This window comes from Oxyura jamaicensis, chromosome 17 (assembly GCF_011077185.1).
Source record: "Oxyura jamaicensis isolate SHBP4307 breed ruddy duck chromosome 17, BPBGC_Ojam_1.0, whole genome shotgun sequence".
NCBI lineage: Eukaryota > Metazoa > Chordata > Aves > Anseriformes > Anatidae > Oxyura > Oxyura jamaicensis.
In genome coordinates, this window is record NC_048909.1 from 8,084,760 (window position 1) to 8,110,651 (window position 25,892).

The 25,892-nt window shown below is 58.1% G+C and overlaps 1 protein-coding gene across 1 annotated transcript in view; it reads left to right on the plus strand.

The window, feature by feature from the left end:
• The window catches only part of RXRA (retinoid X receptor alpha), a 93,245-nt gene that overhangs the window by 59,965 nt on the left and 7,388 nt on the right, over positions 1-25,892 (plus strand). Inside the window, 6 exon segments of the mRNA XM_035341630.1 lie at positions 1,358-1,623; positions 6,169-6,213; positions 6,215-6,320; positions 7,178-7,357; positions 16,867-17,036; positions 22,229-22,358. Coding sequence (XP_035197521.1) covers positions 1,358-1,623; positions 6,169-6,213; positions 6,215-6,320; positions 7,178-7,357; positions 16,867-17,036; positions 22,229-22,358 — 897 coding nt within the window.

A 25,892-nucleotide genomic window follows, 5' to 3' on the forward strand; every position in this document is an offset into this window, starting at 1 on the left:
GGAGCACGGTCCTGATGTGCTAAACCCCAGGAGCAGACCCCGAGACCTGGAGGAATTTCCCGGGGTCCCTGGTGTGCCGCACGCGCGTCCGCCGGCGGTTATCTTCTATCAACATCCTGCGGGAGCCGGCGTGAGGCCAGGCCCCCGGGGACCGTGGGCCGTGTCCGTGGGGACGTGCGCCAAGGACGGTGGCACCGGGCTGGGTGCTGTGTCAGGGCACGTGGCCCCTCTGCCTGGCCGAGCCGTGCAGAGGGAGCTGGATGTGTCCCTGCTTTGGGGCCTGATCCCCGTTTTTTTTGCATCCGAGCCCCCTTCACCTTGGGGATCCCGTTCCTGGCGTTTATCTGGGAGTTTGGGGAATTACCCGCGCAGGGAGCAAGCCTCTGTCCTGGCACGTGCAATCCTGTGATGCTTACATGGGGGGGAGGCACTTGGGGTCCTGCCGGGGGTGGCTGGGCCGTGCGGGGGGCCGTGCGCCTTGGGGGGGCTCGGGGGGCTCGGTGCCAGGACAGCACGGCTCCAAGTGGCAGTGCCCCGAGCCCTCGGGGGTCTCTCATGCCCCAGCTGGGGCCAAATCCCCAGCAGCAGCTCCCTGTGAGCAAACCCCTTGGCCGGGCTGCACGTTAGCAGGGCGGCCCGGGGGTCCCGGGGGGTCCCACGGCCCCACTGCTCACCGCCCGTCCACCCCCCAGCCTCCCGTCAGCCCCCCCTTCACCCCCCCCGGGGGGCCACGAGCCTGCCCCCTTCCTCGCCCAGGATTGTTTTGCAAGCAGCGTGACAGGATGAGGAGGAAATGTGCCAGGAACGGCTCCGTGTCTCCTCTCCAGAGAGAATCGGGGGGCTATTTTTAAAGCCCCCCCCCCCCCCCCCTTCCCGCCCCCCCCCTCCTCCTGCTCCCCCGGGACGGCCGAGCCGGGCGGACGCAGCCTCCAGAAACCCAACCGGCCTCTGCCGTGCAACCCCCCCCCCCCCCCCCCCCCCCCCCCCCCCGGTTTTTGGGGGGGGGGGGGGGGGGGCCCCCCCCCCCCCCGAGCACCCCCCCCAAAAACCATCTGGGGGGTGTTATGGGGTGGGATGGGGGCGCCCCCATTCCTGGGGGCGATGCTGCCTCCGGGCACAGGCTTGGGCTGGGTACAGAGGGTGAAGGGGGAGGAAGGTTGTGCAGCTGTGTCTGGAGGCTCTCTGCGTGTTGAATTTGGGGTTCTGCGGCACCAGGGGGGTTTGGAAGCCGGGCAGGAGGAGTTTGGGGGTGTCGGGAAGGAGCTGGGGGGTCCGGCTGCGCGGGGCTTTGCTGCGGTCAGAGCCTGCGCCGGGCTGGAGACTGAAACCCCGCTCTCTTCTTCTTCCTCTCTTGCAGATTTCTCAAACCAAGTCAATTCCACGTCCCTGAACTCCCCCACCAGCCGGGGCCCCATGGCCACCCCCTCCCTCCACCCGTCCATCGGGCCGGGCATCGGCTCCTCGCTGGGCTCCCCGGGTCAGCTCCACTCGCCCATCAGCACCCTGAGCTCGCCCATCAACGGCATGGGGCCCCCCTTCTCCGTCATCAGCTCCCCCATGGGCCCGCACTCGATGTCCGTCCCCTCCACGCCCAGCCTGGGATTCGGCACCAGCAGCCCGCAGGTAAGGGGGGGAGGTGACGGGGACATCGCTGCTGCTCGCTTATGGGGTCAAGGACACAGCCGGGGAGGGCGGGGGGGGGGGCTGATCCTGCCCTGCTCCCGACCCCGTTGTTCTGCCCAGGAGAGCACGGGGAGCAAAACCCCTCGCAGACATCCCCGGAGATGCGGGCAGGCGCCGAAGGGTGGCAAAAAGCAGAAGCCCAAGGGGGAAATGAAGCTGAGGCGCCCTGCTGCTCCGGCAGGGTGGGGGGACCGCAGGGGCGCAGGGCTGGGTAACGGCCATCCAGCCGCCAGCTGCCATCGCCTGTCCCCTCGGGTCCTGCCTGCGAGTGAAACGGGAGCAGGGACTGCCCCCGGGTCTCCTGGGGATGGGCTGAGCTCGGGCAGGGGCCAGAGCCCCCCTGACACTGCCCTGTCCCCTCCCCAGGACCCTGCGGGTCCCCTCCCGGTCCCCGGTCCCCGAAACACGCCCCGGGGGGGCTCCCCTGCCCCTCTTGCCCCTCGCGGAGGGAGGAAGCGGTGTTGGTTGGCTGAAGATTATGTAAAAATCCCTCCAACTAGGGAGAGATAAGCTCTTTTTAAAAATAGCAGGATCGGGGAGCGCTGGCCAGCCCCCGCCACCTGTTGCTGGCTGCTCGCACGTTATATGTTTAGTAAAAGGGCAGATTAAGGAATTGGCTACCACCTGCCACTCACTGCTGGTTTATTTATTCCCAGCCCTCTCCGGGAGTCGAGCACCTGCCGGCACCTTTATTTTTAAATATTGCCCTGATTTATTTCCAAGCAATAACGGGTCTTTTCTGCCCAGGGCCGGGGAGGGACGTGCTGTGCCGGCGGCGTCAGCCACCCCCGGGGCTCCCTCGGGACCCAACGCACCCCACACCCGCAGGAGGTGGCCGGGAGGTGGCCGGGAGCTTCCCTCGGGATGGATCCGGCCCCTGACCCCATAGATATGTGGGGAGCTGCCTCTGTGGCCGGGTCCCCCTGCCCGGAGCAAGGGGCAGGGTGGCAGTGCCGCCTCCCGTCCCGTGACCGAGGGACAGGGGAACTGAAACGGCTCCTGGGAAGGGGCAGGGAGAGCCAAACGGGCAGGGAGAGCATCGAAAGGGTGGGGAAGGAGCGGGGAGGGGAGAGGCCAAGCAGCGCACGAGGGAGATGCAACGGGGGAGGAAGCAGGGAAGGGGCGACGCGGCCCCGGCTTCAGTCGAACGGCGCGGTTTGGTTTGGGGGTGGAGGGGCCAGGGGAACTGAAAGAAAATCCAGGCACGGGGTGAAAAGGGGAATTGAGAGCGCGGTCAGATGGTGCCGGGGAGCATCCCCGAGCCCAGCCGCGGACGTGTCTGAGGTGGTTTTCCTCGAGGAGGTTTCCAGCCGGATGGCTCCTGCCATCTGTCCCCTGTCGGGGCACGTTAGGGCCCTGTCCGCGGCCCTGCAGCAGGCAGAGGCGCCTACCTGGGCCCGTGGAGGAGCTGGGGAGGAGGAGGAGGAAGAGGAGGGGATGGTGCTCGGAGGGGTAATGAGGCGTGCGGCCCCAGCCGCCGGGTGGGGCTGGCCCTGATGGAAGGTGCTTCGCGTCAGATGGCAGATGCCACTTGCCATCAGGCCATGCCTCGTTGCCTCGCGGAAGGCAGCAGAGCAGAAGGGCACGGGACGCGTGGGGCGGTGAGGCCCACCGTGGCTCCCCTCTTCCCCGGCTCCTTCCTGCCGGCATCGGGGTGGGAAGGAGCTCCCAAAATTTGGGCTGCTTTCCCTCTCCGGCTTCGCCCCACGTGAGCAAAGCTCTCGCCCTGACCCGGCTCCTCCAGCCCCGAGCTCTGCACAAGACGTCAGCCCTGACCCCAGGCATTCCCTTCCTTCCTGGGACCTCACAGAGCCTCCAAACGCAGCCCAGCAGCTGGGGTGCAAGGCTGGGTGTCCTGCAGGGGGGTCCCAACACCCAGGGACCCCTCGCTGCTCCCAGGGGGGGGGCTTTGGGGAGCTGGGTGCTTGCACGGAGCCAGGCACGTGCCGGCAGAAAGCCCGGGGGCGCTTTGCAGCGGGGAGCAAAGCCCCAGCCTGACCAGGAGGCTGTTCACTGGGATTTAACACATCTTTAAGCCCTCTTAAAGTTTCTGGGAAAACAATAAAAGAAGTATTTTCAGTAAGAGATGACAGGGAGGGACTTCCCACGCTGGATGTTTCTTCCTCTCCCTCCTGCTCTGCTGCTCGCGGGGCATGGCCGGCAGCAGCTCAGGGTGCCCGGGGGCGAGCAGGGAGAGGTCAGGAGCAGGATCAGGCTTCCCCAGAGCTGCTCCCTGCCTTGACACAAGGCTTTTTGTAAATCCGGGGGGCTGGAGTAGGGGGTTGGTTTGTTTTTGGAGGAGGAAGCCTCCGGTTGCCAGTGGAGCAGAGGGGACAGGATTCGGTCCCCGGTGCGATGAACTAAAAAGGGAAAGGAGAGGAGCCGAGGAGTCCCAGCGCACGGGGCTGCCACGTCATCCGGGAAACGGAGCAGCAGTTCCCGTGGGTCCCCAGCCGTCCTGCAGGGCTGGGGCCATCCTGCCCCACGGGGGGGGGGGGGGGGGCGGTGGGACCCCGTTCCCCCGAGGGCTGGGGCAGGGTGCTGTGCTCGCTACTTCTTGTTTTGCTTGACACCCCCTGGAGGGGTGCTCTCGGATGGGCTTGGTGGGCTGCTGGGGCTGGGGGACGTGGTGGAGAAAGGCTCGTCTTCAGCTGAAGTCCTCTGCCCCAGCTGCAACGTGGCAGTGGCAGGTGACAGCGCGGCACCTGGCAAATGGCTCTGCTTCCTAAAAAGTGCTCCAGGGAGCGTTGCTAGAGCCAGTGACCCCAAAACCGTGGAGGGATGTGCCGCCGCAGTGCTCCTGCAGGTAGCTCGTGCCTTTCTCCTTGATGCTGTCGGGCCCCGGAGGGCGATGCTCCTGTCCCCCCCCCCGCCCCATCGTGGTGGAACCGAACAGCCCCGAGCAGCTGAAAACCAGGAGCGCGGCTCCGGGTCCCGCTGCCTTTGGTTTCCTCATCTGTCACGGGCAGGGCAGGAGAGGAAAACCCATCACATTTCTCCGGGGGGGGGTTTGCCTCGCTCCGCTCTGCGGTTATTAGTCAGCCGCCTGCCAAATATTCCCCACCAGCCTGGAGACTTGAAAGTCAGAGGAACGGCTGCGCTCGTCTCATTGACAGATCACGAGCCCTGGGACTTCCCTGAATTAATTTGTGACAAGTGCAATTGCCGAAGTGTCTCTATTAAGGGGGGAGAAAGACAACAAGGCGAAGCACAAATCCTGCGTATCCCACCTGGATTTAGGACTTGGCAGGGCTGGGGGCTCTGCTGCAATCCCTGGCACCGCTCCTCGCTGCTGTCTGGAGCTGAACAAGCCTGGCTCCGTGCACCCCAGGGACACGGATAACCCCCCCCCCCCAGGCTGGGCAGGGGACCCTGCTGTGTCCCTGGCCCCTCTCGATGGGGCTGAGCAGGGAGGGCATCGTGGCAGCGGCACGGAGCAGCGTGCAGCAAGGTCTTTCTGATGACATTGTGCATAAAATCTCGTCTAACTCCTGATGCAAAGAAAACCCCCGAGGCTGTGAAGGCACGGACGGCTGCTGAGATGAGGACGCCAGCTTGTAACTCGGAGGCTGGGGCTGTAATTCCGTCCTCTCACACCTTCCCTTCATGCCTCAGTGGGCTGTGAGGGGTGTGCAGCCGTGGGCAGAGGCACGGATGGCAGAGCTGGTGTGCATCAGCCCCAGCAGCACAGGTTGCTGTCATAACGCCATGGGTCCCTCTTACGTCTCTGTGCCTCAGTTTCCCCCCGTGTATGGGGGATGGCAGGAAAATGCCTGTGAAATAAACCAGGAATCCTCGCCAGCGCCCGTGTCCCAGCTGCTGCTTTTAATTCTCCTCCTCCTTCACCGCCTGTCAGGCTCAGCAGGGTCGGGCCGGGAGGCGCGGAGCGAGGCTGCCGGCGGGCTGCGGAGTGCAGAGCAGGGTCCCACGCCTGGCAGCTCTGCAAAGCCAGGCCCCGCTGCAGCTGGGATCTATTTATTTGCTGCGGAGCTTTCCTTTGGAGAGATAATGCTAAAAGGATATATATAAATTGCAGAGCTCAAGCCCTCGTGGCCTGGCCTTTGTCATCCCTGCAAACGCTTGCTCCCCGCCTGCAGCTCTCCCACGAACTGTCGCTGCCAAGCATCCGCCCTGCCCTTTGTACCAGGGGGATGGCTGGCGAGCCCGAGGAGATGCGGGCTGTCCCGTGGTGCTGGGCAATGCAGAAGGAGCTCAGCCTCGTGTTAATCTATGCCAGAGCATCGCCCATGGGGCAGGCGCTGGGAGCAGGAGCCGGTGTCCCCCTGCCACCAGCTCTGAGCCAGGGCAGCAGACGAGCAGCTGGGCTTTGGTCTCTGGCCTCGGGTGCCCAAATCCTCTTGGCTCAGCGCAGTGGATGTGGGTTTTAAGCTGTGCTTGTCCCCATTTGAGGGTTGTCCCCTCCTCCAAACGTAGCCCCCACGTCCCGCGTGCTCCCTGCTGAGTGCCCTGCTTTTGTCTCAACAGCTCAACTCGCCCATGAACCCCGTCAGCAGCTCAGAAGACATCAAGCCCCCCCCTGGGGCTCAACGGGGTCCTCAAAGTGCCAGCACATCCCTCAGGAACGATGGCCTCCTTCACCAAGCACATATGTGCCATCTGCGGGGACAGGTCTTCAGGTAAGGCTGGTCCCTGCTGCCCTGGATGAGCACAGCGAGGGTTTGTGTGGTGGCCAGGGCACACGGGGACAAAGCAAACCCTATACAAAAGGGCAGGCGCTGACACGAGCCAGGTGAGATGTGCTCGCCGCGGCTCTTTGACCTCTCCCATTCTTCATCATGCCCTGACGGTAACGAGAGAAGTAAACAATTTGTCCGGCTCCTCGGAGGAGCAAATCCCCCAGGTCACAGCTTAGCCAGCGGTGTTTTATCCTCGGCCCTAAGCAGCGCTGCCCCTCTGAAGGCCAGGCATTAGCTGAGCGTCCCTCTCTCCGCATCCTTTGATCCGTAGCTGGTCTCATCACATAGCACCAGATAAAAAGATGTGCTTCGCATGGAGCCTCTCCACTCATGGGAGATAAAGATGTGCTAATTCCCTTTATTCTCATGCTATTTTAAAAGCTTTCTGCTCCGTAAGTGCTCCGGCGTCTAGGTTTTGAGGTCCTTGGGGACGCCTCCTTGCTCTGTGGGGCTGGGGGCTGGAGGAGGCGCGGGGGGCGCGTGGCGGAGCGGGCTGAGCCTCGCGTGGGGTGTCCAGGGGGGGCGGGGGAATAGGGACGTGCCCCCATTTTATGTTGTGCTGCATCTCCCTTGGTTTAACTCAGAAATGCTGGGGGCTCTTTCTGCCTTTTTCTGATGGCCTGGAAGCCAAGGGAAGGCAAAGCCGCTGCGCTTTAGCTCATGGTCACTGTGCCAAGAAGCCTCCGCTTCCCCCAGGCACTGCCCTGGGCAGAGCTGCATGTCCCTGGGGCATCTTTGGGCCCCGGGGACCCTCCGTGCATCCCCTAACCCAATTCTCTTCCCCCCCATCCCCGCAGGTAAACATTACGGGGTGTACAGCTGCGAGGGCTGCAAAGGCTTCTTCAAGCGCACGGTGCGGAAGGACCTGACCTACACGTGCCGCGACAACAAGGACTGCTTGATCGACAAGCGCCAGCGCAACCGCTGCCAGTACTGCCGCTACCAGAAGTGTCTTGCCATGGGGATGAAGCGAGAAGGTAAGGCAGAAAGAGCCTGGCCCGGGCACCCAAGGGTGCTGTGTGTCCTGCACGCGCCTGTCCTTCCTCAGGAGGCTCCGGCATGCTGCTGGGGAGCTTGCTCTCCTCACTTCGTAGTGGTTTTACACCAACAAATGCACCAAGAGCTTTCCGTTCCCCGCAAAGCCCCATCAAACATGGGTGAGAAAGCTGCCGGGGCACGTTTTGGGTGACAAACGGGGCCGCCTGGCTTTGCCTTTCCATCCCGGGATGCTGAGCCCTGCAAACCCCGAGCTGGGCAGGGGACGTTGTGCAGACAAAGAGCCCGCGGTTAAGGCGCTGCTGCCTCGCCGCCGTGCCGGGAGAGGCTCCCGCAGCTGGTGGATCCCAGCGCCTCGCTGTTTATCTTTCGCACCTCTCGCAGGGCGGCCGAGGGGGGCGAAGGGAGTTATCGCCCTGCTCGGCTGCCTGTGGACACGGCCTCGGCTCAGGGCTCCGCTGCCCTAACCCAGAAGAATTCCCTAGCAGTAGCGATGCTGTTTTTTGTTTTTTTTTCTTACTGGGAGGATAAAGGAAGTTCAGTCTTGTAAAAAGATCTCCCCTACCCTTACTGGAATTTAAATGTAGGATCTAAAACTCCCTGGCAGGGCTTCTTTTCGATGCTCTTTTTAAATGCTGACTGCACCTCTTTCAAACTGCTGGCAGAATAGGCTTTTAGCAGAGGCGATGTGAAAATGACCCCTCGGTGCTGCTCAGGTCTCTGCTGCCTTCTCCCCTTACATCTTCCGAGCACCCTGGCCTGGGGCGGGTGCTCAGAGCCCTTCCTCTGCCGGCTTGGTCTCGTCTCAGGCACCAAATGCACCCCGGCTGTCCCTGGCCCCGCAGAGCTTAATCCTTCAGAGCTCAGAAACGTGGCTTTTTGGCCTCAACAGTGCCGGGTTGCACACAGGGAGGTGGCTCTGCCAGGCGTGGCTGCAGGCAGACACCTCGTTTGTTGGAGCAGCGTGGGTGTGATGGCAACGTGTTGCTTTTGTTAGGGACACGCTGCACGGTGGGTACCTCCGAGAGACCCCCCTGGGTGCAGCGTGGGGTGCTCCTGGCTCCCTCCCCGCCATCGCCCCCCCAGCAAATACGCATTGGAGAGAGGGTTTCTCCGTGGCAAACTTCTCCTTGGAGAAGAAACCTGGTGCGCACAAGGGCAGAGGGGGTGCAGCCCGCTCGGACCCCCAGGACACACATCCAGGACAAGTGCACGGAGACAGGCGGCTGCACGGCAGGGCTGCAGGCAGGTTGTGGGATAGGGGAAAGGCAAAACCCTACAGACAGATCCACCTGGGCAGCGCCTGTGGCCATTTGCACGCCTGCTCCTCTCCTTCCCCTCGGCTCGCCCACGCTGCTCTCCTGTCGTCGGGCACCTGCCTCGTGCCTACCGTTAGTGGGGATTGCATGGGCAGCACCATTAAAATTATGGGCCTATTAATTAATTTCTAAGTGGCGGTGGCATTCCCCGGGGAGCGCGTACAGTAGGAGGACTCTATTAATTCATCTTGATTAACATTATCACAATGAATACCGAATGAATTCGTAACGATCAGCCAATTATTTAGAAGTGTGACAGATGGGATCTTCATAAACTCCACGAGGGCGCTCAGGCGGTGCTGGCTGATCTGCTGCCGGCGTTGCACGAGGAGAGCTCTGGAGAAGGGGAAAATCCCGGTGTGCTGGCAACCAGCGGGTGTTTGGGGTAAAACCCCCGTGTAGGGCTGGGATAGCTGCCCTGGTCCCCAGATAAAGACCTCTCCTGTTACAAGCCCGGCAGTTCAGCGTCTCCTGCCAGGTTTGGAGATGTCCCAGGGCTGTTTTAGACCTGAAAGAGAGAACTTGGAGCTTGCTAAGCTTTGGTTTCGAGAAGCTCCCGGATTTCACATGGGATTACCCACCTGATGTGCCAACAGAGTATCTCCTTCCCATTACATCCATCCCAGCTCACTGCTGTCCTGCGGGGCCAGCCAGCAGCCTCAGCCTTATCCTTACAGCAGCCCTGCTGTCTCCACGCCGCCTCTCTTTTGGGGAGCAGCTTTGGGCTAAATCCTGCGCGGTAATTCCTTTTGCCCTTACAACAAAGCTGGCTTTTTATCCTCTAGTGTAAACTGTTACATCTTTTAAGTAACAGCCGGGGTAATGGGCCTCATTTCCTTAAAAAATATCTTGCTCTGGAGACCTAATTTATAGCTACATAAATGCATACCAGACTCCTGCTGGGAAAGTCTCTCTCCTGTAGCCCAAAGGTATTTGGATGTCGTGGAAGTGCAGTAAAACCCTCTAAAACTAAGGACTAAGAGCTCTGGTGGAGAACTAAAACGCACCCTGTGTGGCAGCGAGCGCTGCTGTGACCTGCGGAGCCACACTGGGAAGATGAGGGCTGAAGGGCTTGCACAGAAACCCTGTGCAAGGAGGGATAAAAGGCTCCTTACGTAGCTGATGGGTTGGCTCCGAGCTGCTCCCAGCACCCGGGGGGCTCCAGGTGCTTGTGCCAAGGGCAGCCGGACCCTGACCATGTGCTGGGGGTGGAATCCCTGGCCAGGGCAGGGGAGGCAGCGTGCCTGCAGCAAGGAGAGCTTGGGATGTGCTCCTGGAAGGACGGGGCACTGCTTCTGTGCTGGGGGGCTTTGCTTTTCCAGCCAGGTCTGGGGGATATTGGCTTGGAGGGGTGAAAGCCTCTGGAAGTGGAGGATTCCCCCTGGAGCGTGCATCTCTGGCTGCTCTGTTAAGGGAAGGATGAGGTGGATGCTGGTGGCTTGTGGATTCCAAGGTACTGAAGCTATAATAAATAAGCGACTGGGAGCATTTTTCCCCTGTGAATTACTGCCAGCTGTGTGAGCCTTTGGTTTTCCTACTCTGTCTCCCTCCGAATACCGGATAGTCAACAAAAGTGAGATTACCATCAGGGATCTTGACTAATGCAGGGATTATTGTTGTGGGGGTGGCTGTTTGCATCCAGAAGGCCAACTCGCTGCTCGATCTGTTCCTGATTAGGGTCTGAGGTGGGTCTTGGTTAGCAGAACAGCCTTGGAGGCTCTGCGTATCAGCAGCCATCTATTTTAAGGGAAAAAATGGAAAGTGCTGGGGAGGAGGAGGTCTCGTGAAGAGATGGGAGTAAACACCGAGGGTCTTGGGATAATGGCAACTTGCGTGCGGGGCCGTTAGCTGGGGTTTGCCTCGGAGCTGAGCGGGGTCACCCGAGACTGCAACCCCCCTGGCCCCGTGTTAGCAGTGTTAGCGGTGCTGCTTTCTCCTGCGCTGGGGACCCAGCCCCGCATCGCTGGCGCCAGGAGCAGGAAGCAGCAGCGAGGAGCCCTTTCCCATGCTCCCGCGGCAGCTCGCAGGGAGCCCCCGTTGGGAACCGGCACAGCCCGGCCCCCTCCGCCCCCGCCGCTCCTTCCCGTCCCCGGGCAGCCCGCAGCTCTCCGCTCGCCCTGCCGAGACCGAGGCCAGCTGGGGTGGCTGGCTGGTGGTGCATCTCCGCCAAGAAACCGTGTGAGTGACCCCCCAGCACGGCCCCAAAGCCATAATGTGGCGGTGGTGGCCTCAGGCAGCTTCCAAGGTGCGATGCAGCAGCGCTTGGACATCCCTCACTGGCTCCAGGACCTCGTTACCCCGAGCTCCTGCAGGGTTGAGGGTCTTAACCCGGGATGGGCTCGCTGCTCAGCCCTGCGGGAAGCTTTCTGCCTGCAGAACCTCAGCAGCCCTCCTGGGAGCTGCCCCGATCACCCACTCAGTCCTGAGGGACCCAAGTGTCCTCCCGTGCTGGCCAGGAGTCACTCGGAGCTCGGCCCCTGCGCTAGCACAGCGCTCACTGATGTGCCCCCAGACCCCCCCCCGCTGCATCTCTGCAGCCCCCGCACCTCCAGCCCCAGCTCCCGGAGCATCCTCGGGGCAAAAAGGAGCGAGAGGAGTCTGGGGAAAAAAGAGCAGGAATTCGGGTCTCCCGCCGGCCATTCCAAGTGAACGCAAAAGCAGGCAAGTGGCCATACCCCAGCGAGGGGGCAGAGTTCAAGAGCGCAGTTATTTTTAGTAGTAATTTTGGAATGGAAAATGCTTTTCGGCTTAATGAGCTTGTTTCTTACATCCTTTTAAAGAGCTGCTCTTTAAACCAGCTGGTTAAATGATGCTGTTGGTTTTTTTCGTTGTTGTTGTTTTGAAGGGTATTTTGAAGGTTGAGAAAAAGGGTTTGGTTTATGGTTTTCTCTCCTTGCTTTAGCAATGTTATACTGTGCCGTGTCCAGGTTGTGAGAGTGAAGTGACCTGCTCCTTTTGGCTTTTGTTTTCCAAAGCCCTTCCCCGTGCAGGCTGACTGCATGCAAACGTTTCCATCCACTCTTTAACACTCCATTTCCCTGACATTACATTTCTTAGCATCACGGCAGCATTTTGCCTACCTTAACAATACCAAACATAATATTCAAGTGAAACGCTGAGGAAAGCGCCGCCGTTTATTTTCCCGTAACGCAGCTTTTGGGGTTGTTCACGACAATAAAAAGCTGCATCTTTGAGAAAAGGGAGGCACAGCTCCACGGGGGCGAGGCAGAAGGAACACGGTCGGGATCGGTTTCCTCAGCCATCGTGGCGTTTCCAATATAAACAGGTACCTCCGGCGTAAGCACTTCAAGATGCCTCTGATGCACGGCTGAGATGTAGCTTCATAAAAAGGCAGCAGAGCCCAATAAATTCCACCGCTGGCGAAACGGAAATCCCCAATAACCCTCCCCCCAGCACTTCATAAATAAAGCAGCCACCCACTTGTAGGCTCGGGGAAAACGGAGCAGGTTTGGGTCTTGGAGGCCACCAGAGCCCCCAGGCTCTCCAAGAGGAGGGCGGCGAGCTGGGACACCCCGCTGGCAGGACAGCACCCGTTGGATGGTCAAGTTTTCCAAGAGGCAGAGGGCTGGGTGTGGAGGCCATCCTCATCTCCCAGTGCTCCAGTGAGGCTGGGCTGGGCACGAGAGGCCTCAGCTGCCCGTCTGTGAAATGCCCAGGGATGGGGTTGAGTGCCGGTGCCTGCCCTCTGTGTGCCATTCGCCAGATCCATCCCCCAGAGAAAAACCCATTCAGTTACATTCTGGTGGGAGTGAATTATTCTTCCCCCTGGTCCCCCGAGAAAAGAAACAAAGCCCAGCCAGTCGCCCCTGTTATTGTTCCTGGAAGGAGGGATTTTTGTCTCAGACACAAGCCGTCCTCTCTCTTGAGGCAGGGTAATTACGAGCCGCCGGAGCCGGCAGCTCTCTCCGAGCAGACAAGCACGCCTGTGACACCGCTGCTGACGAGGGCACCTCAGCACTGCCTCGGTGCAAAGCCCCATTCCCCCTGTGCCTCTGGCTTCCTGCATTAAAATCCCTCGGGCACAGAAGCTCGGGGGTCCCGAGCACGGGGACAGCAGGTCGGGGTGCCGGTGGCTTTGGCCGTGGCAGGAGCCCACAGCCCCGTGCTCGGCGCCCTTTGCACGGGTCTGAGCGCTTCAGCAAAATGCTGCTGAATCAGCGTCGGAAACACCAAGTCGGTTTTCTGCTTGCATCTCTCGCCAGGCTTTAGAAGCAGGGCTTGCATTTGAAATCTTTCTCTTTCTTCAAGCTAATTAGCCTGCAGATCACAGCATCGGGTTTCTCTTCACCAGCCAGAAGCTTGAAGCTACCAAGAAGGGGTCTTAGCGCACGTATATTGCTGTGCCGCGGCCTGGGGAAGTGCAGATGGGCATGGGATCTCGAGATGAAAAGTGACAGCAACCAGCCTCGGGCAAGAAGAAGCCAAATGAAGCGGAATAACGTGAGCGCCTCTTCATCAGGTGCCCTGGCAAACACAGGCTTCTGTCCTTGGCTCGGCTGAGACATCGCTGGAGGAGGCGCGGCCGCCTCCGAGAGCTCCCCGACTGCAGCATCTTTTTTCTCCTCAAGTGCATTGCAAGTTTTAAATGCTTCCCTTCTGTTAGGAAAATCAGACTGAAAAAAAAAAACCCTCTCGACCGTAGGAGTCTCCTTGAAGAGAAATAAAAGCATCGGCATGGCCGTCAGCACAGAAGAGCCTGCAGAAGCTGGTCTCTGAGAACACAGCGTGACGTAGGGGCTGGGGCAACAACAGCTCGGCCCTGCTTTGGGGACAAAGCTGCCCTGCTGTGCCACCCTAAATACAGGAATTGGTGTTGGTGGGACCGGCACAGTGCTAAGAGCGTGCAGCTAGAGCGGCGAGGGCAGCGGGGGACGAGGGCACGGCTTCCCCGGGTGGTCTCGCTGCTTCCATCGCAGACAAGCCCTGCGGTCGGTCCCGAGCAGCCTGTCCATGATGAGAAGAGCTCAGTGCTCCACGTTGAGGCTGTAATAATGCGGTGGGAGATGGGAGAGCCTGGGCAGCAGGGAGGTGTTGCCAGCCCCTCGCCTCGTTGTCACCAGAAAAGAGCAAAAAAGCCCGGCTGCGGTTTGGAAAGGTCCTTGTGGGTCACGCAACCAAGTGCCTGGTTACTGCGGGGTTATTTAACCCTCTTCTCAAGGTGCTCCTGAATAGCAGCTGGATTCTCCTTACCCCCAGCTCAGCACAAAGTCACGGCTTGGAGGGGGAAATGGATGCTGAGCGAGAGGAGGGAGCCAGCAGCGCCTTGTCCCCTGAATTTCCACGCTGCGTAGCCTGTCCTTGCTGGTCCTGCGAAGCATCTCGTGGGAGACCGGAGGGAGAAGCATCTTGGGGCCTCTCCACGGTTGAGAATATTTATTTTTTCTGAAATATATGTTGGTAGTGTCACCAGGGAGAATTCGGGTTGGAGGAGCTGGTCACGGATCCCCTCTAGTTTTTTGTTTTTAACCTTTGTACCTGGAGAAACAGCAAACCCTGTGAGTTTACAATGTCCGTGAGAGGAAGGGACAGAAATCCAGCAGAAGCAGCGAGACCCAAACGATGTAATGATCTTTCTAAATTTTACTGTGTTACAGGGATGGAGCACCATCCATCCCGGCCCCCAAGACTTCTGGCAAGCCGAGAACAAGGTATTTCAGTACTACCAGACAAGCTGCCATGCAGCTACCACGTTTATAGTCCTCTCCTTTTGTTTTTTTTTTTCATTTTTAGATAAACAAATAACAAAGCCACAAAGAAATGCAGCTCCAAATCAAGCCCATTTGAATTTTTTTTTTTGTCAGCTCCACCATAGGGCTTTTTTTTGATTAATCCCTGGTGGGAGTGGGGAGTGGACTCCAGAGATCCGGTCCTAGGTCTTTGTGGTGAGGTCTTTATTTCTTCCTCACTGCTGAAGATTTGCCTTCACACAAAAAAACCCAAACTGCATAATAATAATAACAAAAAAGTAGCTGATTTGCTTGAATCCTTGCTCCCTCTTTCCTCCCCCCTACCCCACCTACTGTTTTTTTCCCTACACTTGAAGAAACGATCCCTGTACGTCTCACAGGGACGTGTCCCTCAGCACCTAAGAAAGAGCAGCATCCTGCCACGTCTCTTCCATCTGTCATTTGTATCAGCTGGATTCGGCCCCATCACTAGCAAGAACCGTCGCGTGCCCTGTAAGAGTGACTCTCCCCAAAACCCTTGCGGTGAATCTGACTCTGCACATCCCGGAATGTCACTGCTGGTGTTGGTGGGGCTGAGACCTGCAGATTTAAGGCTTTAAGTAGCTGCTGTACCTGCAGACCTCTGCAGCGCTTTCCCACAAATGCCGGTGTCCGGCCCAGCCCTGGCAGCTGAGCTGGGGGATGCATCTCGGACTGGTCCCACTGGTGGAAACTGGTGTCAGGCAACCACTCACAGAGCCAGGAACCACGCTTTGTACCTTCATCTGTGTGTCCTGTGCGCCTGTGCATCAGATCTTTGGCATTTGAGTCATTTTATAAAGTCCCATTTTCCAAGTTTGCCTTTTTCTTAGGCTTTCCTGTTGTTCAGTAGCTGTTTTATCTCTCCTAATGTGACCAGAGGAGCTCCAGGGCGTCTGTGCTGTTGAGGAAGGGCTGGCATTAAGCAAAAATTTCTGGTCTTTTTATGACTGAGAAAACAGGAGTGTGGGTGGATGCGGGGAGAAATTTCATCAGGATTTGATGTTGGCCTGAAAAAGCGAAGAGGAGAATCTGAGCCAGACAAGGTCCGGATGGACCAGAGCTGCGTCGCGGATCTGAGCTTTACCAGCAGCAGTCTACCTGGCCCTGGTCAGCCAAGCTGAAAACACTGTGTGGGCCTGGGGAGCCTCTGCAGCCTGTGAACTTCAGAGCAGCTTGCAAAAATAACCTCGTACTTTGTGCCTGAGAGCTTTCTGCCAGCAGACAAAACGTCCCGTTGGCATGCAGCAAACCACAGGCTGCAGCGCCACGGCAGGAGGGCAGCCCTCACCGAGCGGGCTGGCGAGGAGATAATGCGACCAGTGTCTGTACAGGGCTCCTTTAGCACGTGTTTTAATTTCCTGGCTTTTAAGAAGTAAGTTTTGTGCTATAGATTTTATCCTTGCGCTTGGCATGGAGCTGGTTTCACCGATTCCTTAAGGGTCTCCTTGTGCGGCTCCGATGTCGCGGGGACAATGCCTGCGCCCCTGCTGCTCACATAACCTGGTTCGAATTGAGCAAAGAGGTAAAGTGTTAGGACAACTGATAATAAATAGCAGGCCTTTTACCTTCCTGAGTGCCTCATTCAGTCCTGAACAAAGAGCTGGGAGAGTTGTCTCTGGTGACAAGCGATGGAATCTCCTCTTGCTCCAGCGGTTCCCCTCCCGCTGTGCTGGGCAGCAGCGGGGTGCGGACAAGCAGGGGATTTAGGGCAGGTAACGTTAGGATTGAGAAAGAGATGGTTACCTGTGTAACCGTCTGCGTGGAGCTGCCTTCCAGGTGTAGTGAAAGCTCGGTGCCGGTTTCAAAAGGATCTGGTTAATAAGAATGTTATTAGCATCTGACGAGCCTTTTTCATCTGGGTGCTCGTAGACATGAACTCATCGGCATGTGACACGCTCCTGGCTAGGTTACTCCTTGCACAGGCTTTGGGACAGGTCTCTCCTGTCGGTTTGGAAACTGCCCTGAGACGAAGGCTGGATCGGGGTTTGCCTGGGGCGTGTGAGAGCAGATCCCTGCTGCCGGCGGCTGCTCCCACGGTGGCAGCGTCCTGCGGAGCCCTGCGGCGCTCCTTGGCATCACTGCTGCCCCAGGGCACTAGGGGCAAGGCGTGACCTCCGTGGAAACGCAGCACTGACAGGCTCAGGAGATGGACGGATTCTCTTTCCTTTAGGGTTCCCTTATGCTATCGGCTCACCTCCTCGTTTTCTTCCCCCGCAGCAGTGCCCACCCTGGGACTCCCCAAGCCTGACCCGCACTGAGCGCGGTGGTGGCGAGGTCAGGTTGGAGGACGAGGCAGCTGACGCGTGTGTGCTCCTGCAGGTCGCAAGGACTGAGGATGCTCTGGGTTTTCAAGGCTCCCTGGAGCTTCAGGGTCCCAGCTCAACCACAACACCGTGGCCGAGAGCCCCGGGCTGACGCTGTCCTTTTTCTGTCCCTTTCCAGCTGTCCAGGAGGAGAGGCAGCGGGGGAAAGACCGCAACGAGAACGAGGTGGAGTCCACAAGTAGCGCCAACGAGGACATGCCCGTGGAAAAGATCTTGGAAGCTGAACTCGCCGTGGAGCCCAAGACAGAGACGTACATTGAAGCGAACATGGGCTTGACGCCGAGCTCGGTGAGACACCTCTGTCCCCTGGGCCCCATCCCGGCACACGGGGCAGGGCGAGCACGAGGGGGCTCAGTGTTGGCGTAACACCAGCACAGCAGCGAGCCTGGGTCGGGGCAGGGTTGTTTTTTGGGAGAAGAGCTGTGCAGGGCTCTGAAATGCAGATGTGCTCAGGTGAAAGGCCGAGGAAAGCAAAGCCCTGCCCTGTGCAGCCAGCATTGCTGGTACTTTTCTGTCTCAGACACACGGAAGGGTGCTCTGTCTGGAGCTGCAGAGAGGACCATGGCGTAATTAAAAGGACTCAAAGGAACGGTTTTGCTTTATTTAACAGCCAGCAGTGCTAAAAAGCAGGAAGACAGCCCCTGCTCTGATGAGCTCATAGTCCAATCAAGCCCGTAAACAGGCCTTTGTGGCTGAAGTGCAAAGAGATAAGGGCTGTAAAACAGGGTGTGACCTCCCAGATGCCGAATTGTACAGCTGCTTGCCTGTAAGAAGAGAAAACCTGCAGAAGTTTGCTCTCAAGTTTCCTTCACGTTTGTAAGCTTGTATTATAACCGGGCCTGCTGGAAGCAGCAGGGCTCCAACGGGACCTTGTGCAGAGAGGGAAGAGCTGAGAGGGTAGGAAAGAGTGGGAGGCTGTGAGGAGGGAAACTGCCTTGCTGAGCTTTCTTAGATTCCCTTATCAGCGGGTTATGGCCTTGCTTTGAGAAGGCCTCCCTGCTACCTGCAAACGTGAGAGCCAGCCTATCTGAAATTCGGCTCCTAGGGCAGACGATGGACGAAGCCCTCGTAAAGAGCCTTATTGTGGAGAAAGTACATTTAGGCTAGTTACCCCCACCCCTATCACACTCAGGGACTGGAAGTCTGAAAGAAAAGAGAAGGATAGGGAGAGAAAGAAAATAAATTGTCATGTGCCACTGTGTAAGTGCTTTGGGGCTGGGGTCAGCTGCAAGAGGTTTTTGAAGCAGCAAGGGGCACTGCTGCTGCAGGGCATCAGCTGGGGCCGCAGAGGGCTTAAATCACCCCAAAACGCAGGGCAGGGAGAGGCTGGAGCATGGGGCATCCCCTGGGCTGCCCGGCGTCCCGTGGGATGCAGCTGGGGCTGGGCGGGCAGGCAGCTGAGAGCAGGAACACGAGCAGAAATACCCCTCTGCTTTTCCTATTGCTCCGTGCTGGGCATCTGTGGGGCTGAGACGATGAAATTTCTGGGAGACGGAAGGCCTCTGCAGTATTTATTTTCTGCTGCAATAGCACTTGATCTCTTTCTTCATGGGAGGCCGGAGGACTGAGCCAAAATACCGCATCTAGCAGGGCTTAACAGATCTTGGAGCCAGGCTGCTCCGTGCAGGGGTCTAAGTCTTGGCTGCTTCTCTTGAGATGCTCTCTTTGGCCTTTACCTGCAAAGGGACTCGGTGGCGGGGTCGTTAAGTGAAGCTTTTTGCTGCGTAAGGCTTCTTGCTAAGGACAGGGAGGACTCGTGTGAAGCTTTCCAGCAGCAGACTGGGGAAGGTGCTCACCTGCCTCTGTGGCTCCCCATCGCCAGGGGACCCCCGAGGGGCTTTTTTTTGGAGGAAAGCAGCCCTGCCGTGGTTAGCGGAGGGCTGGGAAAGGCTCTGACGGCTATCAGGATTAAAAATACTTCAGGGGAGTTGTAGGCAGCGTTGTGCTGACTTGAAAACAAACCCCAGAGAGCGAGGTGAAATAAATGGCTTCGTCTGGCACTGCGTCTCCTCAGCCTCTTGTAGCAAATTGAAAGCTGGTTCCTGCATAATTCAACACGCATTACTGTGAACAAGGATGTGTGTTGCATCTAAATAGAAGCAGGAGGCTTGTTGAAATGCCCTATTATTGTCGAGCGGCTTCTGTCGATGAGGTGACATTTGTAGCAGGTTTACCAGATGTATGAGATCAGCAGCTCGCAGGGACGAGGCCACCGGATGAGGCGAGGCAAGACAGAGGAGCTGCCCTCCTCCCAGCCCTCCCCAGAGGGCTGACATGATGGAGAGGCAGGCAAATTCGGTCCCTAATAGACACGGGGTAAAACACAAGCTGTTTCCCATCAGCCTGATGCGTTGGGTCCTTTTATTTGTGCCCCTGCACCTTTGCACGTCTGCTTTGAGCGCAGCCGGCGAGCTGGGGAGCAAGGACCAAGCAAGAGCAAGCTTGCAAGGACGTTTCCACCACGCTGTGCCTGGCTGGGACGGTGGTGGCGGCACGTAGACAGATCTAACACCTTCCTCTCCCAGCTGGTCTCATGTCCATGACTGTCACCTTCCTGCCATCGTCCCCCCTTGGCTTTGCAGGCTGGCGCAGGTGTTGGCCACCTAGCAGAGCGTGGCACCAGCTGAGGGGCTTTGGCACAGTTATTGGAGCTGATAAAAGGGGAGGGCAGGGGTGGGCCCGTGGTTCTAGGGGAGTGCCAAGCCTCGGCATTTCGATAAGCATCACTGAAATACTCCTAATTGCACCAGGGAGCCCCCAGTAACAGCTCTTCAGCCACTGCAAATAGCTGCTAATTGGGAGAGTTGGCAGGCTGCTGACCGTGGCAAAAGGGATAAAGCCCCTGCGAGATTCCCACAAGCTTTTGGTGACTGTTGCTGCAGGATTCACCCATGTTGTCACCCCTCGTGTCACCCCCTGCCCCTCGGGAGCAGGACAGTCCTTGGGCAGTGAGATGGGGCACGAGGGTGGCTTCGCCTCTGCCCCTGCACCCCGGGAGCTGAGGATCTGGGCTCCTGCAGCGAAATCACCACCTTGGATGGGCTCCTGGCCACCGAAAAGCAGAGCCTGTAACTGAGAGATGTTATTCCCATTAGCTCTTAATCGGCCTTTAGCAGCTGGTTTCAAGTCACCGTTTTCTGGAAGGTGTCTCCAAGCTCCAGTTTTTCCAGCAGGATCAGGTGCCCGCGTGTCCTTTCCTTCTGTCACACGCCGGCACCGTGCCCTTGCTATTTACTGCAGGAGGGGATTTGCTTTCGGTGCACGGGGAAGGTTTCTAGCACCACGCCGTAGATCCCGTCCTGGATTCAAGCGGGGCCCTCCAGCCCACGGGGATGACGCTTCTAGCTGCCTCTCAAGCTACAGCAATTAAAATTCTGCCAGGAAGCCCCGCGGTGGTTCCAGGAACTGCGATCCGAGGTGTAATTAAAGGCCGGGCCCCTCGCTGAGGCTTCGGATGGTGCCGAGAGCCAAGCACAGCTCGTGCTGCTTGCGGAGCACGGGGGCTACAGCCGGGGCTGTGGGACCAGAGCTTGGCTAGCTGCACCAAGGCGAGTGCTAGAGGCGACCTGCCCAGAAGCAATCCTTTGGGAAAATCATCCAACTTTCCTAAAATACCACTTCGCAGCCACCTGTCGCCCCGCGGGTCAGGTTCGGCAGGAGCACGCGGTCTCCCCAAAGTCGTGTCGTGCTCCAGGGCATGCAGGGCTCCATCCCTCTCCTGCCCCACGGGATCCAGGATCTCCAGCCAGCCGCTGACCGAACCTGGGGGCTCCTTGCAGCCCCTCTCCCCGGCCAGCTCTGGTCCCCAGTGCCAACAGTATGGTTAACGCTGGGCTGAGCCGCAGTCAGTGCAGGGTGCCCCCTCCCAGCCCTCCTGCAAACACCTCTGGCTGCTGCCATTCCCCGTGCTTCCACTGAAAAGCTCCTGCAGAGCTGCTCCTCACACCCAGCTTAGGGTTTTCCTGTTGTCCAGAGGAAATCCTGGCCTCCTTCCTTCCCTCTCCCAGGGAAGAACCCAGTCCTGGCTCATTTCTTCCCCGGGGATGAGCCCCAGCTCTCCCAGAGCAAGACCTGCCTGTGGCTGCACCCTTTGGGGAGCTGCTGGAGTGAGGAGGGGACAATCCCCTTAACGATCTCCCTGCTCCCAGCTGCACTGCTGAACGCCAGCCCGTCCCATCCATCTCTGCAAGCAACAGGTGAAAATACTTCGAAGGCGGGTGCCCCCGTGCTTGCCAGATGCTGGTTATTTTAAGCCTGGAGAAGGGGAGACGTTGGCTGCTGAGGCACAGAGGTGGTGTTTGCTGCCAGGGGATGGCAGAGTGACCCAGGCAGGGGTCCCTGGGAATGTCTCCGTGGCACAGGGGGAGGCATTGCGTGCCTTGGACTTTTTCCCTTTCTCAGAGCAGCATTTCTCACCTCCCTGTGGTTTGTGAGCGCTCGGTCAGCTCTCTCGTAACACAGCCAGCAAGGGAAGCAAGAAGAAGAAGAAGCGATTACCTCCAAGATGATTTATTCTCCAACCTCCTTCCTTTTTTTCCCTTTACGGTCCCATGGGGACCAGCACATCACTGGTGGCATGTCCACTGTGGTGGCATCCCCACCTCCTGCTCCCTCCGTGCCACCCAGCGAGCAGCAAGCACCTCTGCCCCGCTGGGAGAGGTGCTTGGGTACGGGGCCAGCAGGGGGGAATGGCCTCATCCTGCTGAAGCTGGGCTGGTTGCAGGGGGAGCTGGTGTAGGGTCAGCTCCTGCCTCGGCTGTGCGCATTCCATGCTCCATCCCGACGCGATCCAGAGGTGCAGTAAACGCTCCTCCTCCGGCTTTGAAACTGCTCTTTTAAGGACATGGAAGAAAAATAATGGCACCATCAAAGCTGCTAGGTATCAGCGGGATGTGTGGAGGGGCTCATACCTCCCTGTCCGGAGAGGTAAACCATATATACACACTTGGACTAGCGAGGTCTGTCTTCGCCAGGGTTAGACGGTCTCTTCCCGTTCCTAATCATGAGCCCACTTGAGCTGTTAGCAGTTCCTTTAAACAGGGATTTGGTGTGTTTAGGCTGACTGTCCTCCTTGAGAGCAGATGTTTTTTGTTACTGGATAATATTTCAAAGGGAAGGGTTTTTCTCTTTTTTTTCTGCAATGCCCCCTCCGTTGCTGTTTGGTGGGGCTGGGAGGTGCTGGCAATGGGAACGTGCACGCGGCCCAGCCACGGGGTCCTGCCCTGCCCACCAGAGCATGCCCATGAGGAACAAGCTGGTCGCTTGGTGTGATGGATGCTGGATCTCAGCACACCTGGGTCCTGTTCTGGAGCTCGATAAAACCAGCAAAAGGCATGCGGAGGTGAAGCCAAGCCACCTCCTTTCCCTGTAACTCCAAACATCCACTTGTGGGGTCTCCTGAATTTGGGGTCCCTTCGCTGCTCCTCCAGCCTCTCCTCACCTTCCTTTTCCCGAGCCTTTCAATCTCCTTCTCTTCGCAGCCCAATGACCCGGTGACGAACATATGCCAGGCGGCCGACAAGCAGCTCTTCACCCTGGTGGAGTGGGCCAAGAGGATCCCCCACTTCTCCGAGCTGCCCCTGGACGACCAGGTCATCCTGCTCCGAGCGGGTGAGTGCAGCCCCGCGGTTGCCACGTCTCCACCGGTGACGGGCATCGCGCTGAGTTTTAGGTCCCGGCAACTCGCGAGCCATTAGCCGATTCTGAGTAATAGCCTCTGATAATTCAATCGCTAAATAGGATTTAAAAAGCCCCAAGGGACGCGTTGCTGAACGTGATCCAAAATGTTGCACCAGCTGCCAATCGGCTGAAAAATGGCCCGGCCTCCTCGCGGGTGAGCGAGGCGCTCGGAGGTGCGCGCTGGGTTCCTCCCAAGCTGGGACTTGAAAAGACAAGGGGGCTTGGGACCCCGTGAAATTTCATCCAACTACGACGTTTGATCGTAATTAAAACCAGAAGGAGGAGAAAAATATATCACCCTCCCTCTCCCACCCACCAAGATGAAAATAAAAGTCTTTGGGTTTATTTTAAATTTCCTTATGCCGCAGGGGGTCTGCAGGAACGGAGGCGTTGGGAGGTTGCAAGCGGTTAGCTGGGAAAAGGGTCTTCCATCGAGTAAATGCAAGCCCCAGCTGCTGGCAGGTTATGCACAAAGACTGGGGGGAGCAGGAAAGCAAAAGCAGGCTCGAGGAGGATGCATTGTAGGTGTGAAGCTCTTTGTGTAGCTCCAGTCATCAGATAAGTGATTAAAAGGGCTTTGGCTCGATGCTCCCTGAAGCAGAGGGGCAGGCAGGTTGTCAGTGGGGCTCGGGAAACCACTTGCAGCAAATGGCAAACTCGGTGCGAAGGATAAAACGGGGAGAGGAAATAAAAAGACCTTGGCAGCTGGCTGCGGTACCCAGCGCTCAGCTCAGCAATGAATAAAACCAACCTGGACTTGCGGAGGTCAGGAATTACGGGGAGAGCAGGGCGAGCTGTGAAGCTGAACCCGAGCAAGCCCAGGATGCTGAAATCCCTGGTAGTTTTAAAGTTCCTCTCGTTTCCCTGGAATGCACTTTTGTAGGGAATTTTAGAGGGGAAGGCCCCGCAGGGTGTGCGCTCCTCTCTCTGCTCTCCTCTGACCTTGCGTTAGCGGCCTCTGTAGAAGGGACACTGCTGCTCCACCTGGGGAATTTCTGGCTTCTCTCCTGTTTGGAACGTGCATGCCCCAAATAAACGCCTTTGAATTTGGGCAGCAAAATGCTTTAAGAGCCAGGTGCTCCTCAACTCGAAACGGAGGAACTAGCTCAGCCCAAGGGCTGTGCAGGTTGCTTCAGGAGGAGGCAGAAGAAGGGCTCCGGAGCAGGACGACGATGGGATCGCTGTTTCCTTCTCACCACGCAAACACCAGCTGTCACTCTGTTTAATAACACCGACTGTTGCCCAAATGCATGAATCTTAGGATTTCTGCCATTTCTTGTTGACTCTCAACCAGTCTCACTGCGTGCATACAGATACCCCGGCCCTCTTGCAACCCCTCCGCGGTCCTCGGCCGCAGTGATTTGATTTCGGGGCGATGAAGCCGCGCCGTTTACTGGCGTGGGTTTTCCAACCTTCTAGTTTTACTGAAATAGGAGTTTATGGGCATGTTTTGTCTCGTGGTTACAGAAAGAGGCTAGGAATGGATTATTTGGGGGTTTTGTTCTCCTGTTGGCCTCGCTCCAGGCTTGGGCAAGTCCCATGGCCTCACCGGACGGCTGCCGCCGGCCTCCTGGAGGAGGTTTTTGGGGCTGGGGGGGTCCCTGGAGCTGGCCGGGGGCCCTCTCTGGAGAACACACAAAAAAAGATGGTTTTGAAGATGGTCTCCAGAGCCTCTTGAGAGCGTGGATGAGTGGAGGGACGCGTCTCTGTAGCGGGCTTTGAAATGAAGGCTTTCTGCAGAGATGGCGGGGAAGGACTGGATGCAGACAAAAAGCTGCCTTTTCCTTTTGTGGGGCGGAAACAAAACCCACAACAATAATTCAAGGTTTCCTTTTCTCTTGAAAAGACGGCTAAGGAAAGCTGAACCGGAGGCTTTCTGACCTGATGTTCTCTCCTCTCTGTTGGTGCTTATCGTGGCCGGCCCCGAGCTGCATCCTGGTGGGGCCGCTCGTGGGGTGGGAGCGCACCCCGTCGTGCCCGGGGCTTTATCAGGACCCCGCAGCTCAGCACCACGAGCAGCCCCCGTGGGCTCCCTGCTCCAAGTGCCTCTGCCGGGGCCTCAGATAACCTCCCCCAAGTCTTTTAAGCTGTGGCTCCATCTATTATTGAGTGGCGAGAGCGGCCTGCGGAGAACAGCTGCCCATGAAATATTGAAGGATTAAAATTTAGCTAAGAGCATCAGCCGGGCTCGCTCAGGCGTCCTCGGAGGCAAAACTAAGTGGAGCACGCGGCTTTGGGGGAGCGGCGCCGGGTGGGCCGGCAGCAGCTCTCCTCGGTAATCCTGAATCATTTAAAAACCTTCCCTCTTCCAGCTTTTTGGAGAAGGAAACCCAACTTTTGAAACCTGTTTTCCCTGGATTTTCCTTCTCTGCGTCGAGGGCAGCCCGGCAGAGGCTACGTATCTGGTTCATTTTATAGGGCCGGGAGGGGAAATGTGACAATGAGGTGGGCTCACGTGGAGGTCACCGTGCTGCCAGGTGCCTTTGGGTGCCCTGGGGCACCCAAAGCATCCCTGGGGGGCTGCAGCCACCTCACTTGAGGAGCAGCCCCAAGCCACCACCTCTCCTCCATCCTCCTCGGGTTTTGCAATGCTGCAATCCCTCGGCAAGTGCCAGGCCTCGCCCAGTAAATAGGCAAGTAAATGTTCCCTTGATTGGGGTGGAAACATCCTGTGGCCACTTAGGAAGCAGTGAACTTTATTCCTTGTCAACATCTCTGATGGCGCAGCCCATCTCTGCAGCAGTAAGTAAATACGGCACACGTGGACCTTGTATTTATGCCAGTCAGCGAGAAAAGGCATGGTTCTGTGGCAGGAGAGATGAAGGATATACTTGCGTTGCTTTTCCAGCCTGGGGAAAAAAAATAAAATCAAGTATTCTGAGATTTCTGGACCCTGCCAAGCAACCCAGGGTCCTGGACATGAGAGCAGTTTCAGGCTGGGTGCATCAGCCTCGTGATGAGTGTGAGTCTCCCCGGGGCTGCAGAAGACCCATCCCGTCTTGTCCAAGATGCCTCTCCCGGCTGAAAGTCAACCTTTCAAACTTTGCAGCATTTTTTCTTGGTTGGGGTTTGTTTCGGGCGTTTTTGAGCTCAGCTTTATGAATGTGAAACAGGGATGAGAGGGGAGCTGGAGGCCGGGGAGGGAAGTCGCGTCCTCCTTCCCTTCCCATCCCAATTGTCCCAAACTGCTCCTGCGGGGTCCAGGCTCAGAGGCCACGTGTTGTCCTGTGTCCCGAAGTGGTATATCCAGCAATAAGGCACACGCTGATGTCCAAGCGGCTGTCGCTGGCCGGGTCGTGGCCGTGGGACATCCGTGCCTCAGCGCAGCGAGGGGAGCGTCGCCCCTCCAGCTGCCGGTGGCAGAACCTCACCTCTCAGCGAGGGTTTTCACGGCCCTGTTTTAGCACGGAATGAACCTCTGTGCCCCATTAGGGCTTGAAAATGAGCCCAATTAGCTGATAGGAA